Consider the following 23317-nt stretch of genomic DNA (forward strand, 5'->3'; position numbering starts at 1 on the left):
TTGGTTCCAGCCCTCAAAAAACTCACAAAGTTAGTCTAAATTATGCAAAAAGACATTGCAAGAATAAATGTAACTTTACTTATTAATAAGATGATAAGCTGAGAGCTTTCCTTCCCTTCCTCTTTTTACCCAAAACAATCAACATGGCAAACTTTTATTTTTATTCATTAAACTGTAGTTATTTATTCAACTTCACTGCCACCCAATCCTGTAGAGGGAGGAAAGAAGGGAGGAAGGAAAAGGAAAGCAAGAAATGGAGGGAGGAAAGGAAGGAAGGAAAGAAAGAAAGGAAGAAAGAAAGAAAGGAAGAAAGAAAGGGTGAAGGGACAGAGGAAGGAAGCAAGGAAACTTATGAAAGGGGAGAGTAACTTCACTGCCACCCAATCCTGTAGAGGGAGGAAAGAAGGGAGGAAGGAAAAGGAAAGCAAGAAATAGAGGAAGGGAAGGTAAAAGAGAGAAAGAAAAAGAGCAAGAAAGAAAGCAAGCAAGAGAGAAAGAAAGAAAATGAAAGAGAAATAAAAATAGAGAGGGAGAATGAAAGAAATGGAAGGAGGGAAGGAAGGAGAGAAAGCAAGAGAAAGAAAGAAAGCAAGAGAAAGAAAGAAAGAGAAGGAAAGAAAGAAAGAGAAAGAAAAAAGAATGAAAGAGCAAGAGAGCAAGAGAGAAAAAGAAAGAGAGAGAGAGAAAGAAAGAAAGAAAGAAAGAAAGAAAGAAAGGCAACTTCAAAGAAAGGCTCACTGAGCATCTCTCACTCTCTCTCTCTTTCTATCCCTCTCTCTTTCTCTCCCCCCTCTCCCCCCTTTTCCCTCTCTCTTTCTCTCTCTCCCTCTCTCTTTCTCTCCCCCCTCTCCCCCCTCCCCCCCTTTCCCTCTCCCCCCCCAGGCCGGCAGCGATGTTTTAAAACAGCCGCGCCGTTTGCGAGCTAACTCCTGGGGTGCGGAAGTTCGCCTTTGGCGTTTGGGCCACTCGGAATGTGAAATTCAAAACAGCGTTCGGATCCCCCCACCCCCAGCAGAAGCCAAGGACCCCCAGAGTGGGGCGGCAGGGGAGGCGACCGCCTCTCCACTCACCAAGTGCCGGGATACGAGCCGAGAAGAGCCGGGCTGGCTTACTTTCCTTCCTTCCCGCGCTGATGCAGAGCCACTCGAACAAAGCGTCACGCCCCCCTGACGCTTTCGGCGGCAAAAGAGCCCAGCGTCGCTTCGGAAGCCGCCGAAAGCATCAGAGGGGCACGACGCTTTGTTCGAGTGGCTCTGCATCAGCGCGGGAAGGAAGGAAAGTAAGCCAGCCCGGCTCTTCTCGGCTCGTATCGCGGAGAGGGGTGGCATACAAATCCAAGTAATAAATAAAATAAAATAAAAAAATGTCTCTCCTCTCCCAGCTCTTATCTCGAGCAGCTCTTATGTCGGGGTTCCACTGTACATGAACGGGGTGTTTTGCATAAGTTCTATAAATACACAATTTTTTCCTCATCTCTTTACCCAATTCCCAATTGTTTGTAAAAAGCCAAAGAGAAACATCCCAAAAGTAATCAATCCTGACTTTGGAAGGGCAGATACTGAAGCTTAAACTCAAATATTTTGGCCACCAAATGAGAAGAGAGGACTCAACTGAAAAATGATGTTGGGAAAGATTGCAGGCAATCAATCAAGAGGGACTACACATATTCCCCGGGGTCACATGCACCCCATTGGCATTGTTGCACGCTTCCCCCCACCAAAGGGGGCGGACCCCACTATTTGAGAAGCACTGCCTTAACCAAAAAGGTTGGGTCATGCGTTGCTGCCTCAATCATCCCTGCTTGCACTTTTCTGTCAATATTTTGTTGGAATCTGTACAGCAGTGTTTCCCAACCTTGGCAACTTGAAGCTCTCTGGACTTCAACTCCCAGAATTCCCCAGCCAGTGAATGCTGGCTGGGGAATTCTGGGAGTTGAAGTCCAAATAGCTTCAAGTTGCCAAGGTTGGGAAACACTGCTGTACAGGATTTGGGTGGGGAGCTTTTGTGCTACTATCTCTGGCTCCATCCCTTATCAATAAAATCATTCCGCCTTAATCATCATCACATTCAAAACTTTAACTCATGTTGCAAAATTTGGTTTCCACCCCATTTGTCGGTCAAGTTATGCTGGCTTAATTCATACACAATGCTAAACCAAACAATAGGTTATAGTGTACAATTACTGAGTTCACAGTTATGCTAAACCAAAACAAGCCAGGATCTGTGAACACAGTCCAATAACTATAAGATAACTGTATCAGATAATATTGCAGGAATAAATGAAGTATATAAATGTTAATTTAATCCTTGGGGAAAGTTACATCCTTAAAGAAAGATGATCTTATTTCCTCATCTCTCCGAAAGGAGGAAAAATTCCAAAATTATTTTCATTATATGAATTACAAAGAACAAAATCAGTTATTGATTTTGCAGATGTGAGACACAATTTTGCAGTTCCTATTAAGAATCAAAATGTTGGCTTACCTTTATAGTCAATGTGATATCAGCATATGCACAGAAGCCTCCACCTTTATCACTTGAACAGTGATGGAAGCCTCCACCTGGAAAAAGAAGTAGAAAATCTGAAGTATATCTACCATGTTTCCCCAAAAATACAACTCACTCAGAAAGTAAGTCATAGCTTGATTTTTACACATGCCCTACCGCCCAAAATAAGCCCTAATTAAGACCCCGCCCATTCCAGGGTACACAGGTAAAAATTAAGCTAGAGTAGGAGTGGTGGTGAACTTGACATGTTAGTTATCTATGGATAATTGCAGCCAGGCTTCACACACCTCGGCCCATTTCTTTTGCTGCAGCCGGCAAGGCTTTCCTGAATGCCTCTGTAGCCGATAACAGAGTTCCGGATCAATCCGGAATTCTGTTATCACTGCAGAGGCCTTCACAAAAGTCTTGCAGGCCGAAGAGGTTTCTGGAGACCTCTGATAGCAAAAAAAACAGGGTACAGTACGTGCAAGTGAGGACACCCCTACCTCAGAAAATAAGTTCTATCACTTATCATCTATCACAGTGGTTCTCAACCTTTCTCATCCTGCGACCCCTTGATACAGATCCTCAGGTTGTGGTGACTCCCAACCATAAGTCTAGCACCAATTCTTCCAACAGAACTGTAAGTTAATTGGCAGGAAGGTCAGAGGATACTGGGATTTGATCCCGCAACCTCTGCATTGTAAGGCAGAGAGTTAACCACTAGGCCAAATTTCTTCAAGTTGCCAAGGTTGAGAAACACTGCTCTAGGCCACAGAATCTCATTCTTTCAGCTTTGTACTTTGTACTTAGCTCATCCTTTCAGCTTTTTTCGACAGAAAACACACACACACACACACACACACACACTCCAAATGGCTATAAGCAGGTAAAAGGCAATAAGGTTATTGTCTAGAATTGGTTGTAATAATAATAATAATAATAATAATAATAATAATAATAATAATAATGATAGTAATGATAGTAATGATAGTAATGATAGTAATGATAATAATAATAATAATAATAATAATAATAATTTATTGTCATTGTCAAAACAACGAATTGTCATTGGCAACGAAAGTCGTGTGACACCCAGAGACCATTCCCACCATACATAAAATTTAAAAATAGAATAAAAAATAGAATAAAAAATAGAATATACATGTAATAAAGGAAATAAATCTATTCCTACTTACCAATATTAATTGCCCATCCTCGTTCAATAGCCAATTTCCCTGCCTTAAGATAAAGGGGGGGGGGGAGAATTAGAAGTGTAAAGGCAACTCTAGTACAGATAAAACTACATATAAAAAACAAAATGGCGTGGTGAACCTGCTGCTAGACAAGGAAGAGCGCCCTCTGCAGCTGGGTGAAAGCTTCGAATGGCACCCTAAAGCCTCCTTCCACACCATTCGCTGTGAGTGCCCAGCAGAGGCGGAGCTTATGAGCCAGGCCAGTGAACCCAAAACATCGACTTGATTAAACTGGCCTGGCCCTGTGTCAAAATGAAGGCCCTGACCATAGTAGCCTATGCCTGCCTAACGGAAAATAGGCTGCAGAGTTCAGTGTAATTTACTCCCAGGTCAGTGGGTAGACCAGCCTTCCCCAGCCAATAGTTTGCTTGCAGCTTTTAATAAGTAAAATAATAAACATTAACACTAAAATTCCATTGGGGTCCAGATTGGGGTGGGTGGGATGTTTACTTCTTCCTAACAGAAAATAATTGAGCAGTACTGGCTTGGAGTCAGCGGTAGGCAAAGTTGGCTCTTCTATGACATGTGGACTTCAACTCCCAGAATTCCTGAGCTAGCATGACTGGCTCAGGAATTCTGGGAGTTGAAGTCCACAAGTCATAGAAGAGGCCAACTTGGCCTACCCCAGGCTCAGACCATTGTGCAGATTTATTCAGCTTTAGAAACCAAGCAAGACATGCTTACCATTACCGTTCCTCCTGTTTGGGTTCTCAGAGGCCTGAGCACTTTCCTCTGAACAAGGAAATTTGGCATAAAAAGGACCGGAGGGATTTCTGTAATTGTAGCCACTACAAAGGACCACTAGAAGAAGAGAAGCAGGAAAAAATATATATCCGAATCTGATATATCCAAGATTAATTTTTGTCAATACTTTTATGCATGTCTACTCAAGTCCCACTTAATCAAGTCAATGGGATTTATCCCCAATCAGCATCCGTAGGATGAGAGCCAGCACAGATGATGCCTTTACTGTATAACATGGGCGTCAAACTCGATCATGACGTATCGCAATGGGGGTTTTTTGCCTTTTTTTGCAGGGTGTGTCCTGCATGTGACACATCTGGCCTGTGGGCCGCCAATTTGACAGGCCAGCTTTACAACATAATTAAAATGTACTGACTCCGATGTAAGTCCAATGAAGTCAAACTGGACTAACTCGATGGCTAGTAATTCAACTGTAACTTTATTACTATAGCTACATGCAAAGGAAAAGCACTGAATAGAATAGAATAGAATAAAATAACACAGAATAGAATTTTTTATTGGCCAGGTGTGATTGGATACACAAGGAATTTGTCTTTGGTACAGATGCTCTCAATGTACACAAAAGAAAATATACATTTGTAAAGGAATCATGACAGTCAATTAATGATTGTCATAGGGATCAAATAAGCAATGAGGAAACAATCAATATTAATAAAAATCTTAAGGATACAAGCAACAAGTTACAGTCATACAGTCATAGGCTGGAGGAAGTGGGTGATAGGAATGATCAGAAAAAACTAGTAGTGATCGTACTGCAGACTACGGAGAGGGGCGGTATACAAATCTAATAAATAATAATATTAATAATAATAATAATAATAATAATAATAATAATAAGTAAATAGTTTGACAGTATTGAGGGAATTATTTGTTTAGCAGAGTGATGGCGTTCGGGGAAAAACTGTTCTTGTGCCTAGTTGCCTTGGTGATATTTATCTTTCTATCTCTCTCTCTCTCTCTCTCTCTCTCTCTCTCTCTATCTATCTATCTATCTATCTATTATTTATTTAAACAAAGTAGATCATCACAAAAAACATCTATGACATTCTTACAGAGAGGTAAAACCCTGAGGAACAAAAAGAAGAGCAGATGAAGGCTGGATTCTAGAGCTGCCTGAGAAGTTAATTTATGTTCCTCATTTTTCTCAGCCATCCTTCCACTTAAAATGTAATCCTCGATGTGCCGACCAGTCACTAAATTATATCCTACTTGGAAAGCCTCCATTTTCTGAAAATTCACAGTGGACAGTGAGTTTATACTTATGACCATTGCATTTGCTTAATGAACGTCCCACTTACCGGTACTTAAAATTGCTGCAAAAAGCTAAAATCCCACGATCATGTGACCAATTCCTTTTATCACTCTAACAACTATAATGGAGGACTAAGATACAGTCATAACTCGAGGACTACCTATAGTAAAACTCCTTGTCTGATTTGAGATAATTCTCCCTTTTTTTCCTGCATCCCGCCCCTTATTCGAGAGGGGCCCCATATAATTAAAAATAAAAATGAAAAAAAGGGAAATTAGCACACCCCTTAGCTACTGAGGTTTGCTTGGTTTGTATGATTGTTTTCTATAAGGGTTTTAAAACTGTTTATAAATATTGGATTTGTATTCATTGTATTGTTTTCCTTGTTGTGAGCTGTTCCGAGTCCTCGGAGAGGGGCGGCATGCAAATCTAATAAATAATAATAATAATCCAGTGGCACACCAAGCAGGTAAGCATCCAAAAGGAAGAGGAGTAAGAAAAATCTCAGAGGTTCAGCTGCCTTCTGCTTAATCAGTCATCTGACACAGCCCACAACTATATTATGTAATTTTCTTCCCATGTAATCAGACCATTCTGCTGCACGAATCCCAGCAACCAGTTAGGTCCCACAGAGTTGACCTTCTCCGGGTCCCGTCGACTAAACAATGTCGTCTGGCGGGACCCAGGGGAAGAGCCTTCTCTGTGGCGGCCCCGACCCTCTGGAACCAGCTCCCCCCAGAGATCAGAATTGCTCCCACCTTCCTCGCCTTTCGTAAGCTCATTAAAACCCACCTCTGTCGTCAGGCATGGGGGAATTGAGATATTCGTTTCCCCCCCGGCCTATACAATTTATGCATGGTATGTTTGTGTGTATGTTTGGGTTTTAATAAGGGTTTTTTAGTTATTTTAAATATTAGATTTGTCATATGCTGTTGTTAGCCGCCCCGACTCTACGGAGAGGGGCGGCATACAAATCTAATAAATAAATAAATAGACAGACAGACAGACAGACAGACAGACAAACAAACAAACAAACAAACTTAGAACAATGTTTGTTACACATCACTTTAATATCCAATGTCCTTATGCCCAACTACAATCTGATAATTCAAGCATTCAGATAATTTCAAGTTTAACTGGTGATAAAAAAAATATTAACAGCAAGAACAAAGGCAAAAGTAATGAGCAGCAATGAATAATATTACACAGAGATTTCAACTACTGGATGGAACTAATGTAGCAAACAGCACAACTGAAAAGGCAGGGCAACAAATAACAAAGCTGCATTTTAAAGATAGAACACTTTCCACAAAAGCACAATGTGACCTGGTATACCTCTTCAAAACTTTCCAATATATATGCTTCTGTAAGCAATACAAGAAATGTTAACCATGGAAACATAGAAACATAGAAGACTGACGGCAGAAAAAGACCTCATGGTCCATCTAGTCTGCCCTTATACTATTTTCTGTATTTTATCTTACAATGGATATATGTTTATCCCAGGCATGTTTAAATTCAGTTACTGTGGATTTATCTACCACGTCTGCTGGAAGTTTGTTCCAAGGATCTACTACTCTTTCAGTAAAGTAATATTTTCTCATGTTGCTTTTGATCTTTCCCCCAACTAACTTCAGATTGTGTCCCCTTGTTCTTGTGTTCACTTTCCTATTAAAAACACTTCCCTCCTGGACCTTATTTAACCCTTTAATATATTTAAATGTTTCGATCATGTCCCCCCTTTTCCTTCTGTCCTCCAGACTATACAGATTGAGTTCATTAAGTCTTTCCTGATACGTTTTATGCTTAAGACCTTCCACCATTCTTGTAGCCCGTCTTTGGACCCGTTCAGTTTTGTCAATATCTTTTTGTAGGTGAGGTCTCCAGAACTGAACACAGTATTCCAAATGTGGTCTCACCAGCATTCTATATAGCGGGATCATAATCTCCCTCTTCCTGCTTGTTATACCTCTAGCTATGCAGCCAAGCATCCTACTTGCTTTCCCTACCGCCTGATTGCACTGTTCACCCATTTTGAGACTGTCAGAAATCACTACCCCTAAATCCTTTTCTTCTGAAGTTTTTGCAATATCCAATATTCAAACATCTTGTATAACCAAAATTAATCTGCAAACTGTGCCATTCATCATTCCCTGAAGTGTGATTTGGAGCACTTCATAGGTTTCTTGCCAATTCTGCTCTGCAAAAATGTTCTGAAATCGCATGCTAATCTACAATTTATCAAGAGTTTTAAGAGGGGTAGAACATGTTACTTGCTGTATTTCTATTTCTAGCCCCTAAGAAGATCAGAGTCTTAGAGCTGGAAGTAAATTGTTTTTGCTGTAGTTCTTGCTATTTTTTAAAGGTAATTTTAAATTGCCATGTTTTTGTAAGAGTGTACATATGTGAGAAACTCTCTCTCTCTCAAAGAGAGAGGAGAGAGGGAGGGTGAAGGAGAGAGGGAGAGAGAAAGAGAGAGAGAAGGGAGAAAGAGGGGAGAGAGGGAGGAGAGAGAGGGAAGGTGAGGGAGGGAGGATGAGAGAGAAAAAGAGAGGGAGAAAGAGAGGAGAGAGGCGAGAAGGAGGGTGAGATAGTGTGAGAGAGAGAAAGAGAGGAGAGAAAGGGAGGAGAGGGAGGGTGAGAGAGAGAGAGAAAGAGAGGGAGGGGAGAGAGAGAGGGAGAGAAAGAGAGATGGGAAAGAGGGAGGGAAGGAGAAAGAGAGAGGAGAAAGAAAGGAGAGAGAGAGAGAGAGGGAGAAAGAGAGAAAGATTTATTTATTGATTTGATTTGATTTGAATTGATTTGATTTAATTTGTGTGCCGCCCCTCTCCGAGGACTCGGGGCGGCTCACAACATGTCGAAAAACAATATACAGTATACATAACTAAAAAACCCAATTAATATAACTAAAATTTAAAAAACACTAATAGAGTTAAAATCATCCATTACCATTCACACATCGAAACATACTACATTATTATTACAGATGCAATATACAATATGTCAGTGAGGAGAGATTTTTTTTTAAAGTTTCATTGAAGATGACACCATACCTTTAATCGATTTAAGTAATGTCTTGTGTGAACTACTAAAAGGTCTTCTTCCGTTGCCTCTCGAGCCTGTACAATCAAGTCATCTGTAAGTAACTTTGCTTCTGAATTTAAAAAAATAAAAAGGTGTGTGTGTGTTAATGAATGATATACAAACAAGAGTCACTTTTCAACACATTAAAAACCAAGCCATATGCATTTTTTTTCCATTTTAGGTAAGAAAACCTGTGCTGGATCAGAATTAAAAAACTGTCTAACCTTGGATACCTTGGATATTGTCAGGTTTTCACATGCTATTCCAAAAGCTGATGTTTATTTATTTATTCAATTTTTATGCCGCCCTTCTCCTTAGACTCAGGGTGGCTTACAACATGTTAGCAATAGCCTTTTTTAAACAGAGCCAGCGTATTGCCTCCACAATCCAGGTCCTCATTTTACCCACCTCGGAAGGATGGAAGGCTGAGTCAACCTTGAGCCGGTGATGAGATCTGAGCTGCTGACCTACCGATCTACAGTCAGCTTCAGTGGCCTGCAGTACAGCACTCTACCTGCTGCGCCACCCAGGCTCTCTTTATCCTTTATGTCATCCTTTCAAGCTCATTAGTACTTGATGCCCAGGTATTTTCAGTATCCTCTCTCCCACATGGAATGCGTGACACACGCATTCTTCTCATGAAGGGGATGCCTTAGATCAGTGGTTTTCAACCTGGGGGTCGGGACCCCTTTGGGGGGGGGGGCGGTCAAATGACCATTTCACAGGGGTCGCCTAAGACCAGGGGAAAATACCTATACCTTTCGTCCCCCTCTCTCCAAAACTAATGGGGAGGGTCTAAGGAAGTGATTCTCAACTTTTCTAATGCCGCGACCCCTTAATACAGTTCCCCATGTTGTGGTGACCCCCAACCATAAGTCTAGCGCCAATTCTCCCAACAGAGAGGTCAGAGGGACACACCCACTGTAAATGCCTGATTGGCCGGATTGTAAACATATGTTCCAAGACGCCAGAATAGAAGCTTTAGACCCTAACACCATGGGAAATTTGTCTTCTCATTGGTTCCCTCTTCCCCCTTGAACACTCGTGTTCCAGAGTGGCTCCTCCCTGCAATAATTCAGGAAGATTAGATTAGATTTATTGGATTTATATGCCGCCCCTTTCCGTAGACTCGGGGCGGCTCACAACAGTGGTAAACAATACATAATAACAAATCTAATATTTAGCAATCTAAATTACAGCTTTAAGTTAAAAAATCCAAAGGAACCTCAATATATATACCGGTATATTAAAAAAACCAAGCACACAGTCGAATCATACACAGAAACTACATGGGCAAGGGGGAGATGTTTCAATTCCCCCATGCCTGACGGCAGAGGTGGGTTTTAAGGAGCTTCCGAAAGGCAAGGAGGGTGGGGGCAATCCTAATCTCTGGGGGGAGTTGGTTCCAGACGGTCGGAGCCACCACAGAGAAGGCTCTTCCCCTGGGTCCCGCCAGACGACATTGTTTAGTCGACGGGACCCGGAGAAGGCCAACTCTGTGGGACCTAACCGGTCACTGGGATTCGTGCGGCAGAAGGCGGTCCTGGGTCTTACATGGTTTGCTTGCTAATTTGGGTGTATTTAATTTGCTAATGTCTTTTTAAATTCATGATGATTTTATGGTGTTATGCTTTTATACCTTTCTGGCTGTGAATCACCATTTTGAAGTTGGCAGTACAAATCAATAGATCAATCTACAAATGAAGTGCTTGTGGTGGGGTGTGTTTTTCTCTACAGCCTTTCCCACTGAGTCTATGGGACAGAAATGAGGTCATCTACGAGCATGGGCTGGTGCTCATGCCAAGGAAACTGAGGATCCTGCACAAACACAATGACTCCAATGTCCTGCCAACTCCTTTTTTGGGGGCTATTCAAATGTATTGGAATTCTCCTGGCAGCACATTTTTCTGCAGCTTCCCAGATAATGTGCATGGGGTTGGGGGTCCTTTTTCCAAGGGCCGGCTCTGAGATTCTGCCAAAAGAAGAAGACCTCTAATTAATCCATCCTATCAGTCTTAACTATCATAATTTTAATGCATACCAGAGATTTCCCCAGACAAATATCTCAAAGAACGTTGAAGTATTTTAATCCCAGATAATGATATCTATAGCTGACTAGGGAAGAAAGAAGCAGTAGTCTAACTTACTGGGGAGCAGAGTGGATAAAAATCTATGTTTTTTAAAAAAAATTAAAAATTGGATTTTTAAAAATTTTAATTGGATTTTGTTTATTTTTATCAAATTTATTAATAAAATTTTTTAATAAAATGTTTTTGGAGTAAACATCTATCTAAACATGTTTTCTATTTAAGATACATTAATAATTTAGTTTATTCAGCATGAAATGGAGCTTAGTTATGCAGCATGAGGATCTATATTCTGCAATATTTACATGTTTGGTAATAATAATAATAATAATAATAATTATTATTATTATTATTATTTATTGGATTTGTATGCCGCCCCTCTCCGCAGACTCGGGGTGGCTAACAACAATAATAAACACAACATGTACCATAATACAACTAAAAACCCCTATTATAAAACCAAGCATACACACAAACATACCATGCATAACTTGTAATGGTCTAGGGGGAAGAGCTATCTCAAGTCCCCCATGCCTGGCAGCATAAGTGAGTCTTGAGTAGTTTACGAAAGACAGGGAGGGTGGGGGCAGTTCTAATCTCCGGGGGGGGAGTTGGTTCCAGAGGGCCGGGGCCGCCACAGAGAAGGCTCTTCCCCTGGGGCCTGCCAAACGATATTGTTTGGTCGACGGGACCCGGAGAAGGCCAACTCTGTGGGACCTTATCAGTCGCTGGGATTCGTGCGGTAGCAGGCAGTTCCGGAGGTAATCTGGTCCATTGCCATGTAGGGTAAACTCATTCAATGAATCCAAACTCTGCAAACTAAACAGGAAATCTTAATTTTCTTTGCAAATAATAATATTAAAGAGTCTAAGTACCCTGTTTTCCCCCCAAAATAAGACATTCCCTGATCATAAGCCCAATTAAATGGGACTGCCAGTGAGTCAACAGCGGGTTAGAGGAGGAGCCACTGTGGAACAGAGATGACAGTTGCTCTTTAAAAATTATGATTTAAATCGAGTTGATTTAAATTAAGCCTTTTTACTAGTGATTTAAATCGTGATTTAAATTGACTTGATTTAAATCAAATATAGCCTGCTTGGGAGGCCATGGAACAACAGAAAGAAATTTAGAGAGTATTAAATTCACTTTTAGGAGTTACTGGAATAATTTTAGTCTCAGCCCTTCATACAATTTCTGTTCACTGACATTTGGCAATTAAGTTGACTGGCAAGCTAATTTAGGGACCAGGTTTCCTCCTCTTATTTAAAGGCTGTGTTCATGTAAAACATAGTTGCTGTGTACACATGATACACTAATCCAAATAAACAAACCATATTAGATTTAATGTAAATGGGTTACTTAAAAAGCAACATCTTACACCACAATTCCATTTTGTCTACTCCAGTGGTTCTCAACCTTTCTAATGCTGTGGAAGGATGCGACAAAGTGGACAATGCAAAATTGGTATAGGTACATGGTGGACCATATTCAATTTGAAATTATGGATAAAAGGATAAATTCGGATAATGAAACTGAATTGGGACAACTGATGAGACGGTGGGACAAGGTAAGACGATATATGATGAGCAGAATCCAAGACCAAGCTACAAAAAATAAATTGGAACCACTCTATAATATGTAAATAGATATATTGCTCTTGGGTCAAGTGGACTATATAAGGAACACCCCCGATTTGGTGGTGGGGAATGTGTGTGTGTCTGGGTGGTGGGCACATTTCACTATGCACTGTTTTATGTTGTGTGTATATTAACTTGTTAAAAATTAATAAAAATAATAATTTAAAAAAAAAAAACCTTTCTAATGCTGTGCCTGTGACCCCTTAATACAGTTCCTCATGTTGTGGTGACCTCCAACCATAAGTCTAGCACCAATTCTTCCAACAGAGCTTTAAGCTGACTGGCAGGAAGGTCAGAGGGACACACCCACTGTAAACACCTGATTGGTCAGATTATAAAAACATGTTCCAAGGCGCCGGAATAGAAGCTTTAGTTCCTAATACCATGGGAAATTTATCTTTTCCCTTGGTTTTAGGCCGACCCCCAGGCTGAGAACCACTGGTCTATTATATAGTGTGCTGCGAGTACAGTGATCCCTCGATTTTCGCGGTCTCGATTTTCACGAAACGCTATACCACGGTTTTTCAAAAAATATTAATTAAAAAATACACCACGGTTTTTTTTGCTATACCACGGTTTTTCCCACCCAATGACGTCATACGTCATCACCAAGAGTCACTTCTCTGTCTCTTTCTCTTTCTTTCCTGTCATTCTCTGCTTCAATCATTTTCTCATTTCTCTTTTTTTCTCCCCTTTTTTCTATCATTTCTTTCTCTCTTCCTTCCACTCTTCTCTCTCTCTCTTTCTTCCTCTCTCACACTCTCTTCCTCCCTCTCTCATCTCTTTCTTTCTTTCCTTCTCTCTCTTTCTCTATCTCTCCCCCTCTTGCTCTCGAGCGGCCGGGCAAACGGCGGGTGGCCGGGCGAAGGGCAGGCGAGCGGCGGGTGGCCGGGCGAGCAGCGAGCGAGCGGCGGGTGGCCAGGCGAGCAGCAAGCGAGCGGCGGGTGGCCGGGTGAGCAGCGAGCGAGCGAGTGGCCGGGCGAGCAGCGAGCGAGCGAACGGGCGAGCGGCGAGAGAGAGAGCGGCCGGGCGAGCGAATGGGCGAGCGGCAAGAGAGCGGCCGGGCGAGCGGCGAACGGCGGGCGAGCGGGTGCTGGGGGGGTGGGGGCAGCCGACATTCAAAGCAATCTTTGTCGGCTTCCGCACTTTCGTCGCTCCCCGCCTCCACCATCTGTGCATGCGCGGCCATGGGAAAAAAAGGGCGCGCATGCGCAGATGGTGTTTTTACTTCCGCGCCGCTATATCGCGGATAATCGGTTTTCGCGGGAGGTCTTGGAACGTTACCCCGCGAAAATCGAGGGATCACTGTACTTAGTCAGGTTCTTGGTGGTAAGTATCAAAGTTCCAGAATTGTCTTTTCATCAGCATTTATAAACTGGACTGGCTGAAAAGCAACTGACCGCACATCATGGTTATAATGAACATATCATTTCCTCACAGTAAATCAGAGGAATGTCACTCAAGCACAGAAACTTTCTATTGTTCCCCCTGTTCTACTTTCCCACGAATGCCACAGAAGCAAAAAGAAATATGTGCACAGCCTGCAAATATATATTCCCTACCTTATTTTTTTCTTGCAAAACATTCTGAGTTCATAATTATGTAACTGTTGCACCACTGAAAATTCTAAATAATAAATAAAGCACAAACCTAGCTATTTTGGGAGTATTTAAACAGAATAGCCATCTGTTGGAAATGTTGTAGGAGCTACCAAGAAGAGGGTGAAATTCCCATCTGATTACAGGTAAGTCCTTGGCTTACGATCACTGTTGATCCCAAAATTTCCATTTCTAAGCAAGACAATTGAGTTTTCCCTCATTTTACAACCTTTCCTGCCACTGCTATTAAGTGAATCACTGCAGTTGTGAAGTTAGTAACACAGTTGTTAAGTGAATCTGGCTTCCCTAGTAACTTTGCTTATCAGAAGGGCCCAAGAGGTGATCACAATACTGCAACTGTCATAAATACGGTGGTAATAATAATAATAATAATTATTATTATTATTATTATTATTATTATTTATTGGATTTGTATGCCACCCCTCTCCGTAGACTCAGGGCGGCTAACAACAATAATAAACACAACATGTACAATCCAACAATAAAAACAACTAAAAACCCCTATTATAAAACCAAACATACACACAAACATACCATGCATAACTTGTAATGGCCTAGGGGGAAGGGCTGTCTCAACTCCCCCATGCCTGGCGGTATAAATGAGTCTTGAGTAGTTTAGGAAAGACAGGGAGGGTGGGGGCAGTTCTGATCTCAGGGGGGAGTTGGTTCCAGAGGGCCGGGGCCGCCACAGAGAAGGCTCTTCCCCTGGGGCCCACCAAATGACATTGTACATACCAATTGACCAAATGTTGATCCTATGCAGGAGTGAAATGTTTCCGATTCGCTCATGCTTGTCGGTCGTCGAAGAGCCAGTTGTGAGGCAGTGTGAAGCTCCGCCCACCCACCCAGACACCGCCACTTTGGTTATTACCTTCTTTTTTTTTTTTTAATTTTTTTATTATTTTTCATAAAATAGACATACAGACTTACAGACATTAAACATAGAATGGGGATGTATTTCCCCGCTACTTTTGAAAGTATACATTCAAATAGAAAAAAGAATACATAATCAAACATTTGTTAAATGTTAAAAAGTTCTGATAAAAAATTTTCAAATCTTGAATGCAATGTTAGTACGGTATAAGTAAAAATTCTTAATATATTGTTTATAAGTACTATATTCAACTAATCAAACATTTAAACAAATAAAACAAAATTCTTAATATGTTTTCAAATCTTAAATGCAATGTTAATACGGTATAAGTAAAAATTCTTAATATATCGTTTATAGGTACTATATTCATCTAATCAAACATTTAAACAAATAAAACAAAATTCTTAATATGTTACTTATAAGTAAACTATTATAACAAAATCCTCTACAAATACATTTGAACTAATGGTAATATTGTTATTACCTAAGTAAAAACAAATCTATCTCTTATTTTTTCTTATCTAACCATCTATATACATTATTCCATGTTTCATAAAATTTAGTATCTTCTTGATCGTTTAATCGTCTTGTCATCATATCCATTTCGGCGCAATCTAATATTTTGGCTATAACTTCTTCTTTCTTGGGGATTTCCTCCCCCTTCCAGTTTTGCGCATATATTATTCTAGCCGCAGTTAATATATGTATGATTAAATAAAGAGTTTCTTTCTTATAAGTCTGATTAGTAATTCCTAATAAGTAAAATTCCGGGGTGTTATCTATATCATGCTTTAATATTTCTTTTAATATCTTCTCAATCATCTTCCAATAAGTTTTAGCTTTACCACATGTCCACCATTGATGGTAATAAGTTCCTATATCTTTCTTACATTTCCAACATAGTGGGGATGTTTTTGGAAACATTTTTGCTATCCTGTTTGGTGGGAGGTGCCATCTATAAAACATTTTAATTTGGTTTTCTTTTAATGAAACTGACTTGGTCATTTTCCAGTTATTGATCCAAACTTTTTCCCAGGTGTCTATATCTATTTCCTTACCTATATTTCTGCACCATCTTATCATAGTATCTTTTAAAGTCAGCTCTATATTTTTGTGAGCGATAAGAAATTTATATATTTTCCCTATCATTTTTGGTGAGTTGGTAATAATTAAATTACTTAGCAAGTTCTTACTTTTATTAAAAATGTAAAGAGTTTTATCCTTCTGGTATCTGGATCGAATCTGGGCATAGTGCCACCAGTCTATTATTATTCCTTCTTCTTGTAGTTTATTCCTAGGTTTTAACTTCATCTGGTCGTTTAATAGTTCTTTATATCTATAAAATATTTTCGTGTCTTTTATGGACTTTGGATGTGTTATTGCTTCTAGGGGGGCTATCCATTCTGGAACATTTAAGAAATGATTTTTCTTTATATCTTTCCAAACCTCTAATAAGTACTTCCTTAATGTGTGTCTTTTAAAGTATGAGTGGTTTTTTTCCTTATCGTACCATATAAATGCATGCCAACCCAACATGAGATCATGTCCTTCTAGATTTAATATTCTTTTATTCTCTAAAGTTATCCAATCTTTAATCCATGTTAAGGCGGCAGCCTGGTAATATAATTTCCAATTTGGAAGACCAAATCCTCCTCTTTCTTTAATGTCTTCTAAACAGTTTATTTTTATCCTTGCTTTTTTCCCTTGCCATATAAATTTTTTAACTAAATTTGTCATGGTTCTAAAAAAATTTCCTCCTGGATTTATTGGGATTACCTGGAAGAGAAATAAAACCTTAGGCAAAATATTCATCTTAATTGTAGCAATTCTTCCTAAAAATGATATTTTCAGGTTATTCCAGGTTTCTAAATCTTTTTTAATTTCTGCTAATAATTTTATGTAATTATCATTTTTTAATGTTATTGTTTTCGCTGTTAAATTTATTCCTAAGTATTTTACTTTCTTTACAGTTTTTATTCCAGAAATATTTTCTAATTTAGTTTCTTGTATTTTATTCATATTTTTAGTTAAGAAAGAAGTTTTACTTTTATTTATCTTTAAACCTGCTACATTTCCAAATTGTTCGATAGTTTGTAATAAAGAAGGTACTGTTGTTATCGGTTCTTCAATTATAAACGTTAAGTCATCTGCAAAAGCTTGAAGTTTGTAAGTTTCGTCTCCTATAGTTAAACCTTTTATATCAGAATCCGCTCTTATTTTAATTAATAAAGTTTCAAGTGTCATAATAAATAGCAATGGTGATATAGGACATCCCTGACGAACTCCCTTATTTATATCAAGTGTTTGTAGTTGGTTATTATTTAATATTATCTTAGTCGTTTGTTTTGAATATATAGTATCTATTAAATTAACAAATTTTGGGCCAAACCTCATTTTGTTTAGTTGCATTTTTATAAATGTCCAGTTAACGTTGTCAAAGGCCTTTTGAGCATCTAAAAACATTAAAGATGCTGTCTTATCTGAATGTTGTTCATAATATTCTAATGTGTTTATTACCGTTCTCAGGTTGTTTTTAATTTGTCGCCCTGGTAGGAATCCATTTTGGTCTTGATGTATTATTCCATTTATAATTCTTTTAAGTCTATCTGCATAAATGGCAATAAATATTTTATAATCTACATTTAATAACGATATGGGTCTATAATTTTTGATTTTTACTGGGTCAGTACCGGGTTTGTGTATTAAAGTTGTCAACGATTCTGACCAAGATTTCGGAATTTTACCCTCAAGTCTACATAAATTAAAAGTTTCTAACATATGGTTTCTTACTATTTCGTTTTCTATCTTATACCATTCTGCCGGTATAGCATCCGGGCCAGTGGCCTTATTGTTCTTCTGTTTTTTAGTTGTAGTTAGGAGTTCTTCCATGGTTATTGGTCCATCCAACATAGTCTGTTGGTCTTCTGTTATTTGTGGTAGTTTTGAAGCCTGTAAGTAATTAAAAACTTCATCTTCGCTAACATTGTCTTTGGCATAGAGATCTTTATAAAAATTATAGACGATATCCGCCTTTCCTTCTGTATCGTATTTTATTGTACCATCCTTATCTTCTAATTTTTTTATCAATTTGGATTGACTCTGCTTTCTAAGTTTATATGCTAACCATCTTCCCGGTTTATTTGCATGTTCAAAATAATGCTGTTTTGCTCTTTTAATTTTTTCAGTTATTTGATTTTGTTCTATAATTCTAATTTTATGTTTAGTTACATTTATTTCTGTTTTAAAATCTCTATTCTTGGTGTGTTGCTGCGATGCAAATTCCAGTTGTTTTAATTCATTTATTAATTGTACATACTTTAGTTTATTTTCCTTATTGTATTTTGCTATATAGGATATTGTTAACCCTCTTATATAAGCTTTGAGTGTATCCCATAAATTCTGTGGAGTGGTGTCTGGGGTTTTATTAATTTCAAGAAATATTTTTAATTCCTTTTCAATCCAATCCTTATATTTCTTATCTTTTAATATATTTCTATTCATCCACCAAGTATTCTGCTTATTATTCGTTCTTATATAAACCACTATTGGGTTGTGGTCGGCCCATGTATTAACATCTATCTCTACTTCCCTTATTTGTTCTGCGGCCATTTTTGATGTCCATACCATGTCTATTCTTGTCCAAATTTTGTGGGGATTAGAATAAAACGTAAATTGTCTTTTATGGGGGTGTCTTTCCCTCCATATATCATTTAACAATAATTCTGTTTTCATTTTTTGGAAAGTACTAGGTAGTAAATTTCTTTTTGTTTTTTTCCTTTTGCTATTGCTCCCCCCCCCTGAATGATCTAGTTGCCTATTCACAATAGCATTAAAATCACCTATTATTAATACATTCTCAATAGCTAACTCTATTATTATTTGGTGTAAATTTTTATAAAATGACATTTGGTCTTCATTGGGAGCATAAATAGAGACAACCACTATAGGTCTAGGTTCAATATCAACTTGTACAATTAGTATTCTACCATCATTATCTTTGTATATTTGTTTGGAATTTATAGAATTCTCTACATACATCACCACACCTCTTTTTTTTTGATCTGCTAATGCAGCATACATTTTTCCAATTTTAGGATTCAACAATAATTTTTGGTTATCTTTTTTAATATGTACTTCTTGTAATATTGCAATTTGAGCATTTTGACTTCTGATTTTGGAAAAGATTTGTTTCCTTTTCCTTGGTTCATTTAGTCCATTGACATTTACCGAAAAGATCTTTAGGTCTTTAGTTGTTGTCATTTAGTAGGTTTTTTGGTTTCTCGCTGGGGTTGAACTCTTCTAGCACCTTGGTCCTGCTCTATTGCCAGGGCAGTGGCCCCCAAAAGTTCTTCTTGTTGGATTGCTAGTTTCTCCACTGGTTGCTGTTGTGCTGATTGTTGTTGAGCCTCTTGTTGATTATCTGAAAAGTCCATGTGGCTAATGCCACTATTTTCAAAGAAGTACCTAGCTTGTTCTACATTTTCCAGCTTGTATCTTGTAGAGCGCCATGTCAGAGAAAGGCCTTGTGGAATTAACCAACGGTAGGTTATATTTTCTTTGATCAAAATTCTGGTAAGAAAATGGTAATCTCTTCTGCTCTCTCTGACGCTTCTTGGTACTTGTTTTAATATTTTTATTTCCACTCCTTGATGTTGAAGTTTGGAGTTTCTTGCCCAGTGGAGTATGTCATCTCGCAAAGTTTTCCTGGTAAATTTGATGTGAATCTCTCTTGGGAGATTGTGGCGACGGATGTAACTATTCGAAGTTCTGAAAACTTCATTGATTTCTTTCACTAGCGCAGCAGGATCCTCCTGGAGTATTCCTCCAATAGTTTCCGCCATAGTTATTTTTAAATCTTCATCTTTTTCCTCTTTCATGTTCTGAAATCGTAGTCCATACGAAGCACGTTGCATCTCCAGCTGAATGATTGATTCATCATGTCTTCTATGTCTTGCATCAGCTCTCCCTTCAAGATAGTCTATTCTTTTTGCATTTTTGTCGGATTTCTCTTCAACTTTTTTCATGCGATCGTCGCTTTCTTGTAGTGTTTGTTGAATCACCTTTATCTGGTCTTTCACCTCGGCCATATCAACTTTCAATTGGGCCATCTCCTTTTTGAATTCTGTCAAGTCTGCCTTTATAGCTTCTCTTTGTTGTGTTGCATCCTCTTTTATAGCCTCTCTTTGTTGAGTAGCATTTTCTTGAGATTTAAACATAAAGTCCTGCATATTGTTTAAAGTTTCTTGTAGTGTTGCAAAGTTGGACTGCATTGTTTTGTCTTTTTCTTTATCCTTGGAAGACATAGCTGACGCCTGATGCGTCGGGGAGGGACGCGGCGACACTTGTGGAGAAGAGATTGTTGCAGTGGGTTGTTTTTTGACTGTTTTAACAACGGTTGAAGAAGTTGACATTATCAATTTTGAATCCGCTGTTTGAAATTTGAATTAATTTAAATCAATCTAAATTTATATATAGTGAAAAGGAGAAAATTTCTATAAATTCCAAATCTATTCAATCTGTTTTATTAGCGGTTACGCTTAAATTATAACTATTCAATTGTCAAGAAAATTCAAAATTCAAAATCCAATATATATTATTATTAATTATTTTAAAAATTTAAAAATTTAAAGATACAATAACTCAGAAAACAAATGTAAAACTTTTAGGAATAGAAAACCAGTAAAAGTTAAAAATAAATGGTCTAATAAAAAGACAAAATAAATGACAGCAAAGAAAGAATAATAACTATTTTAAAAAGGGAGATTTTAAGGAAGTACAGAGAAAAAAAGGAAGAGAAAAAAGACTTAATAAGGCAGCAAGAAGAGGGAGAGAAAGAGAGAGAGAGAAAAGAAATGGGGAATATTTCAATTCAAATAATTAGAATAGAGCAGGAAACCAAGGTTTGCTAACAATGCATAGTCTTCAATTCAAACTTTTTAGAAATAGGAATAAAAAGAAGGAAAATCAGAAGGAGAACAAAAAAAGAGTTAATTAATCAAAAAGAAAACACAGTATATATAGTTATGTTCTTCTTATAAATCAGGAAATTATATTAGATGAATAAAGAATGTGAATCCAAATGTCAGAAAATACAATTGTACTTAATCCCAATTGCAGGTCTCAAGAAAAGAAAAAAAAGTCAAATTAATAATTTTCTTGTAGTTAAAATGGAGTCTATGTTCTTTTCCAAATTCAAGACAAAGGCAAAAAAAATAGATCCCAAGATGGAGTCAGGTTAGAAGTCAGAAGTTCATATGACCAGGCAGATGTGAAAAGGTTCTCAAAAGAAAAAATAATCCCAAGGAAAAAAGGCAATCAGCGAGTAATCCAAAGTAATTCAAAGGCAATCAGCAAGTAATCCAAATAGGTTAATCCAAAGGTAAATATTCCAAAGGAAAGGTATCAGTTCCTTCTATTTCCCATTTATTTTCAAGTTGTTATATAATGTTATTATGTTGCAAAGACAACAGGATGAGAAAAAAAAAATAAGGCAACAAAGTTATATTCCTCCGCTGTTAAGATGTCAGCCCGGAACACAATGTTTTGACAGACTATAAAAAAGAAATTTTAGTCATCTTTACTAATTTCTTTTAAGCATTGAAATCTTCTAAATAGTCATTTCCAGTTCAAGTTCTTTTATTAAAGCATAGGGTAAAAAAAATGTTTTATAGATTCCAAAATTCAAATACAAGATGGAAACAATGAAAATGAGAAAATTTAGTCTCGGCTGTTATTTGCGGATGAGACTCAAAAAAAAAAAAACTTTCACTTTCGCCTCGTTAAAGAAAGCTTTCCCTTGAGGCTTCCGAACGATCAAATCTTCAGATTTTAGTCTTGAAACAAAGAGGAAATTTTTTACCTTGAGTCCTTTATAGCAGAGGTCCCCAACCTTTTTTGCACCAGGGACTGGCTTTAAGCTAGACCAGTTTTCCATGGCCCGGTGGGGGTGGGGAGAGCTAGCTGTCAGTGGCGCCGTAAAAGGGGCGATCAAGAGAGGAATGGGTGAATGAATGGACGGAGGGTGGGAAGGAAGGAAGGAAAGAGGGAAGGTACAGGAAGAAGAAGGGTGCAAAGAAGCAAAGAAAGGTGTGAAAGGGGAGAGTAAGAGAGGAAGGAGTGAAAGAAGGGAATGAGGGAGGAAAGAAGGGAGGAAGGAAAAGGAAAGCAAGAAATGGAGGGAGGAAAGGAAGGAAGGAAAGAAAGAAGGAAAGAGGGAAGGGACAGGAACAGAGGAAGGAAGCAAGGAAACGTATGAAAGGGGAGAGTAAGAGAGGAAGGACTGGAGGGAGGGAGGGAGGGAAGAAGGTAGGAAGGAGAAAGAAAAGAAATAGAGGAAGGGAAGGTAAGAGAGAGAAAGAAAAAGAGCAAGAAAGAAAGCAAGAAAGAGAAAGAAAGAAAGGCAACTTCAAAGAAAGGCTCACTGAGCATCTCTCACTCTCTCTCTCTCTCTTTCTATCCCTCTTTCTTTCTTTCTCTTCCTTTCTCTCTCTCCTCTTCCTTTATCTCCTCTCTCTCTCTCCCTCTCTCTTTCTCTCCCCCCTCTCTCCCCCTTTCCCTCTCTCTTTCTCTCTCTCTCCCTCTCTTGCTATCTCTCCCCCCTTTCCCTCTCTTTCTCCCTCTCTTTCTGCTTGCGGACAGGCTGGCGAGGAGGCCAGCCTGTCCGCAAGCAGCCCGAGGAACTCAGAGGTCTGGAGGCGCCGGCGGAGCGGAGAGAAGCCCCCGCTAGGCTGCGCGCTCCGGTCTTTCCTCGGCCCTTCGGAAGGATCGCGCGCCTCTTCTTCCTCCTCGTTTCTTGGTCCCCATCCTCCTTTCTACTTTCTCCCCCTTCTCTTCCTAGCCCACTCGGAATATTCAAAATAAGAAAAGCCTTTGCCGGCGAAGGTTTTTCTTATTTTGAATATTCCGAGTGGGCTAGCAGGGAGATAGGGAGCGCGCGAACCGCCCGTGCGCCCCCGACATTCAATATCACCTTCCGCCAGCCCCGCCTCTCCTGCAAACCCCCTTGCTGAGAGCCCGGGGCGAAAGTGCTCTCGGCAAATGTGAGGTGGGCAGGGCGTGCGTTCCGGGTGCGGGAGGAGCTGCGGTGAAAGGCAGGAGGTGGCAGAGGAGCAGAGGGGGCAAATCGGGCGAGCGGTGGGCAGCGCGGAAAGGCCGAGGGGGCCCTGGCGCCGCGGACCGGCTGAAAAACCCCAACGGCCCGGTCCTGGTCCGCGGACCGGCGGTTGGAGACCCCTGCTTTATAGGATGTATTCTTTT

At 39.3% G+C, this 23317-nt stretch overlaps 1 protein-coding gene across 1 annotated transcript in view; it reads right to left on the bottom strand.

The window, feature by feature from the left end:
• HDAC11 (histone deacetylase 11) overlaps window positions 1-23317 on the bottom strand; it is a 42420-nt gene that overhangs the window by 13846 nt on the left and 5257 nt on the right. Inside the window, exons 3-6 of the mRNA XM_070737969.1 lie at window positions 8814-8914; window positions 4428-4544; window positions 3687-3729; window positions 2485-2561 (exon numbers count right to left, since the gene is read on the bottom strand). Coding sequence (XP_070594070.1) covers window positions 2485-2561; window positions 3687-3729; window positions 4428-4544; window positions 8814-8914 — 338 coding nt within the window. The remainder of the gene's footprint in view (window positions 1-2484; window positions 2562-3686; window positions 3730-4427; window positions 4545-8813; window positions 8915-23317) is intronic.

Source organism: Erythrolamprus reginae, chromosome 2 (genome assembly GCF_031021105.1).
Source record: "Erythrolamprus reginae isolate rEryReg1 chromosome 2, rEryReg1.hap1, whole genome shotgun sequence".
NCBI lineage: Eukaryota > Metazoa > Chordata > Lepidosauria > Squamata > Dipsadidae > Erythrolamprus > Erythrolamprus reginae.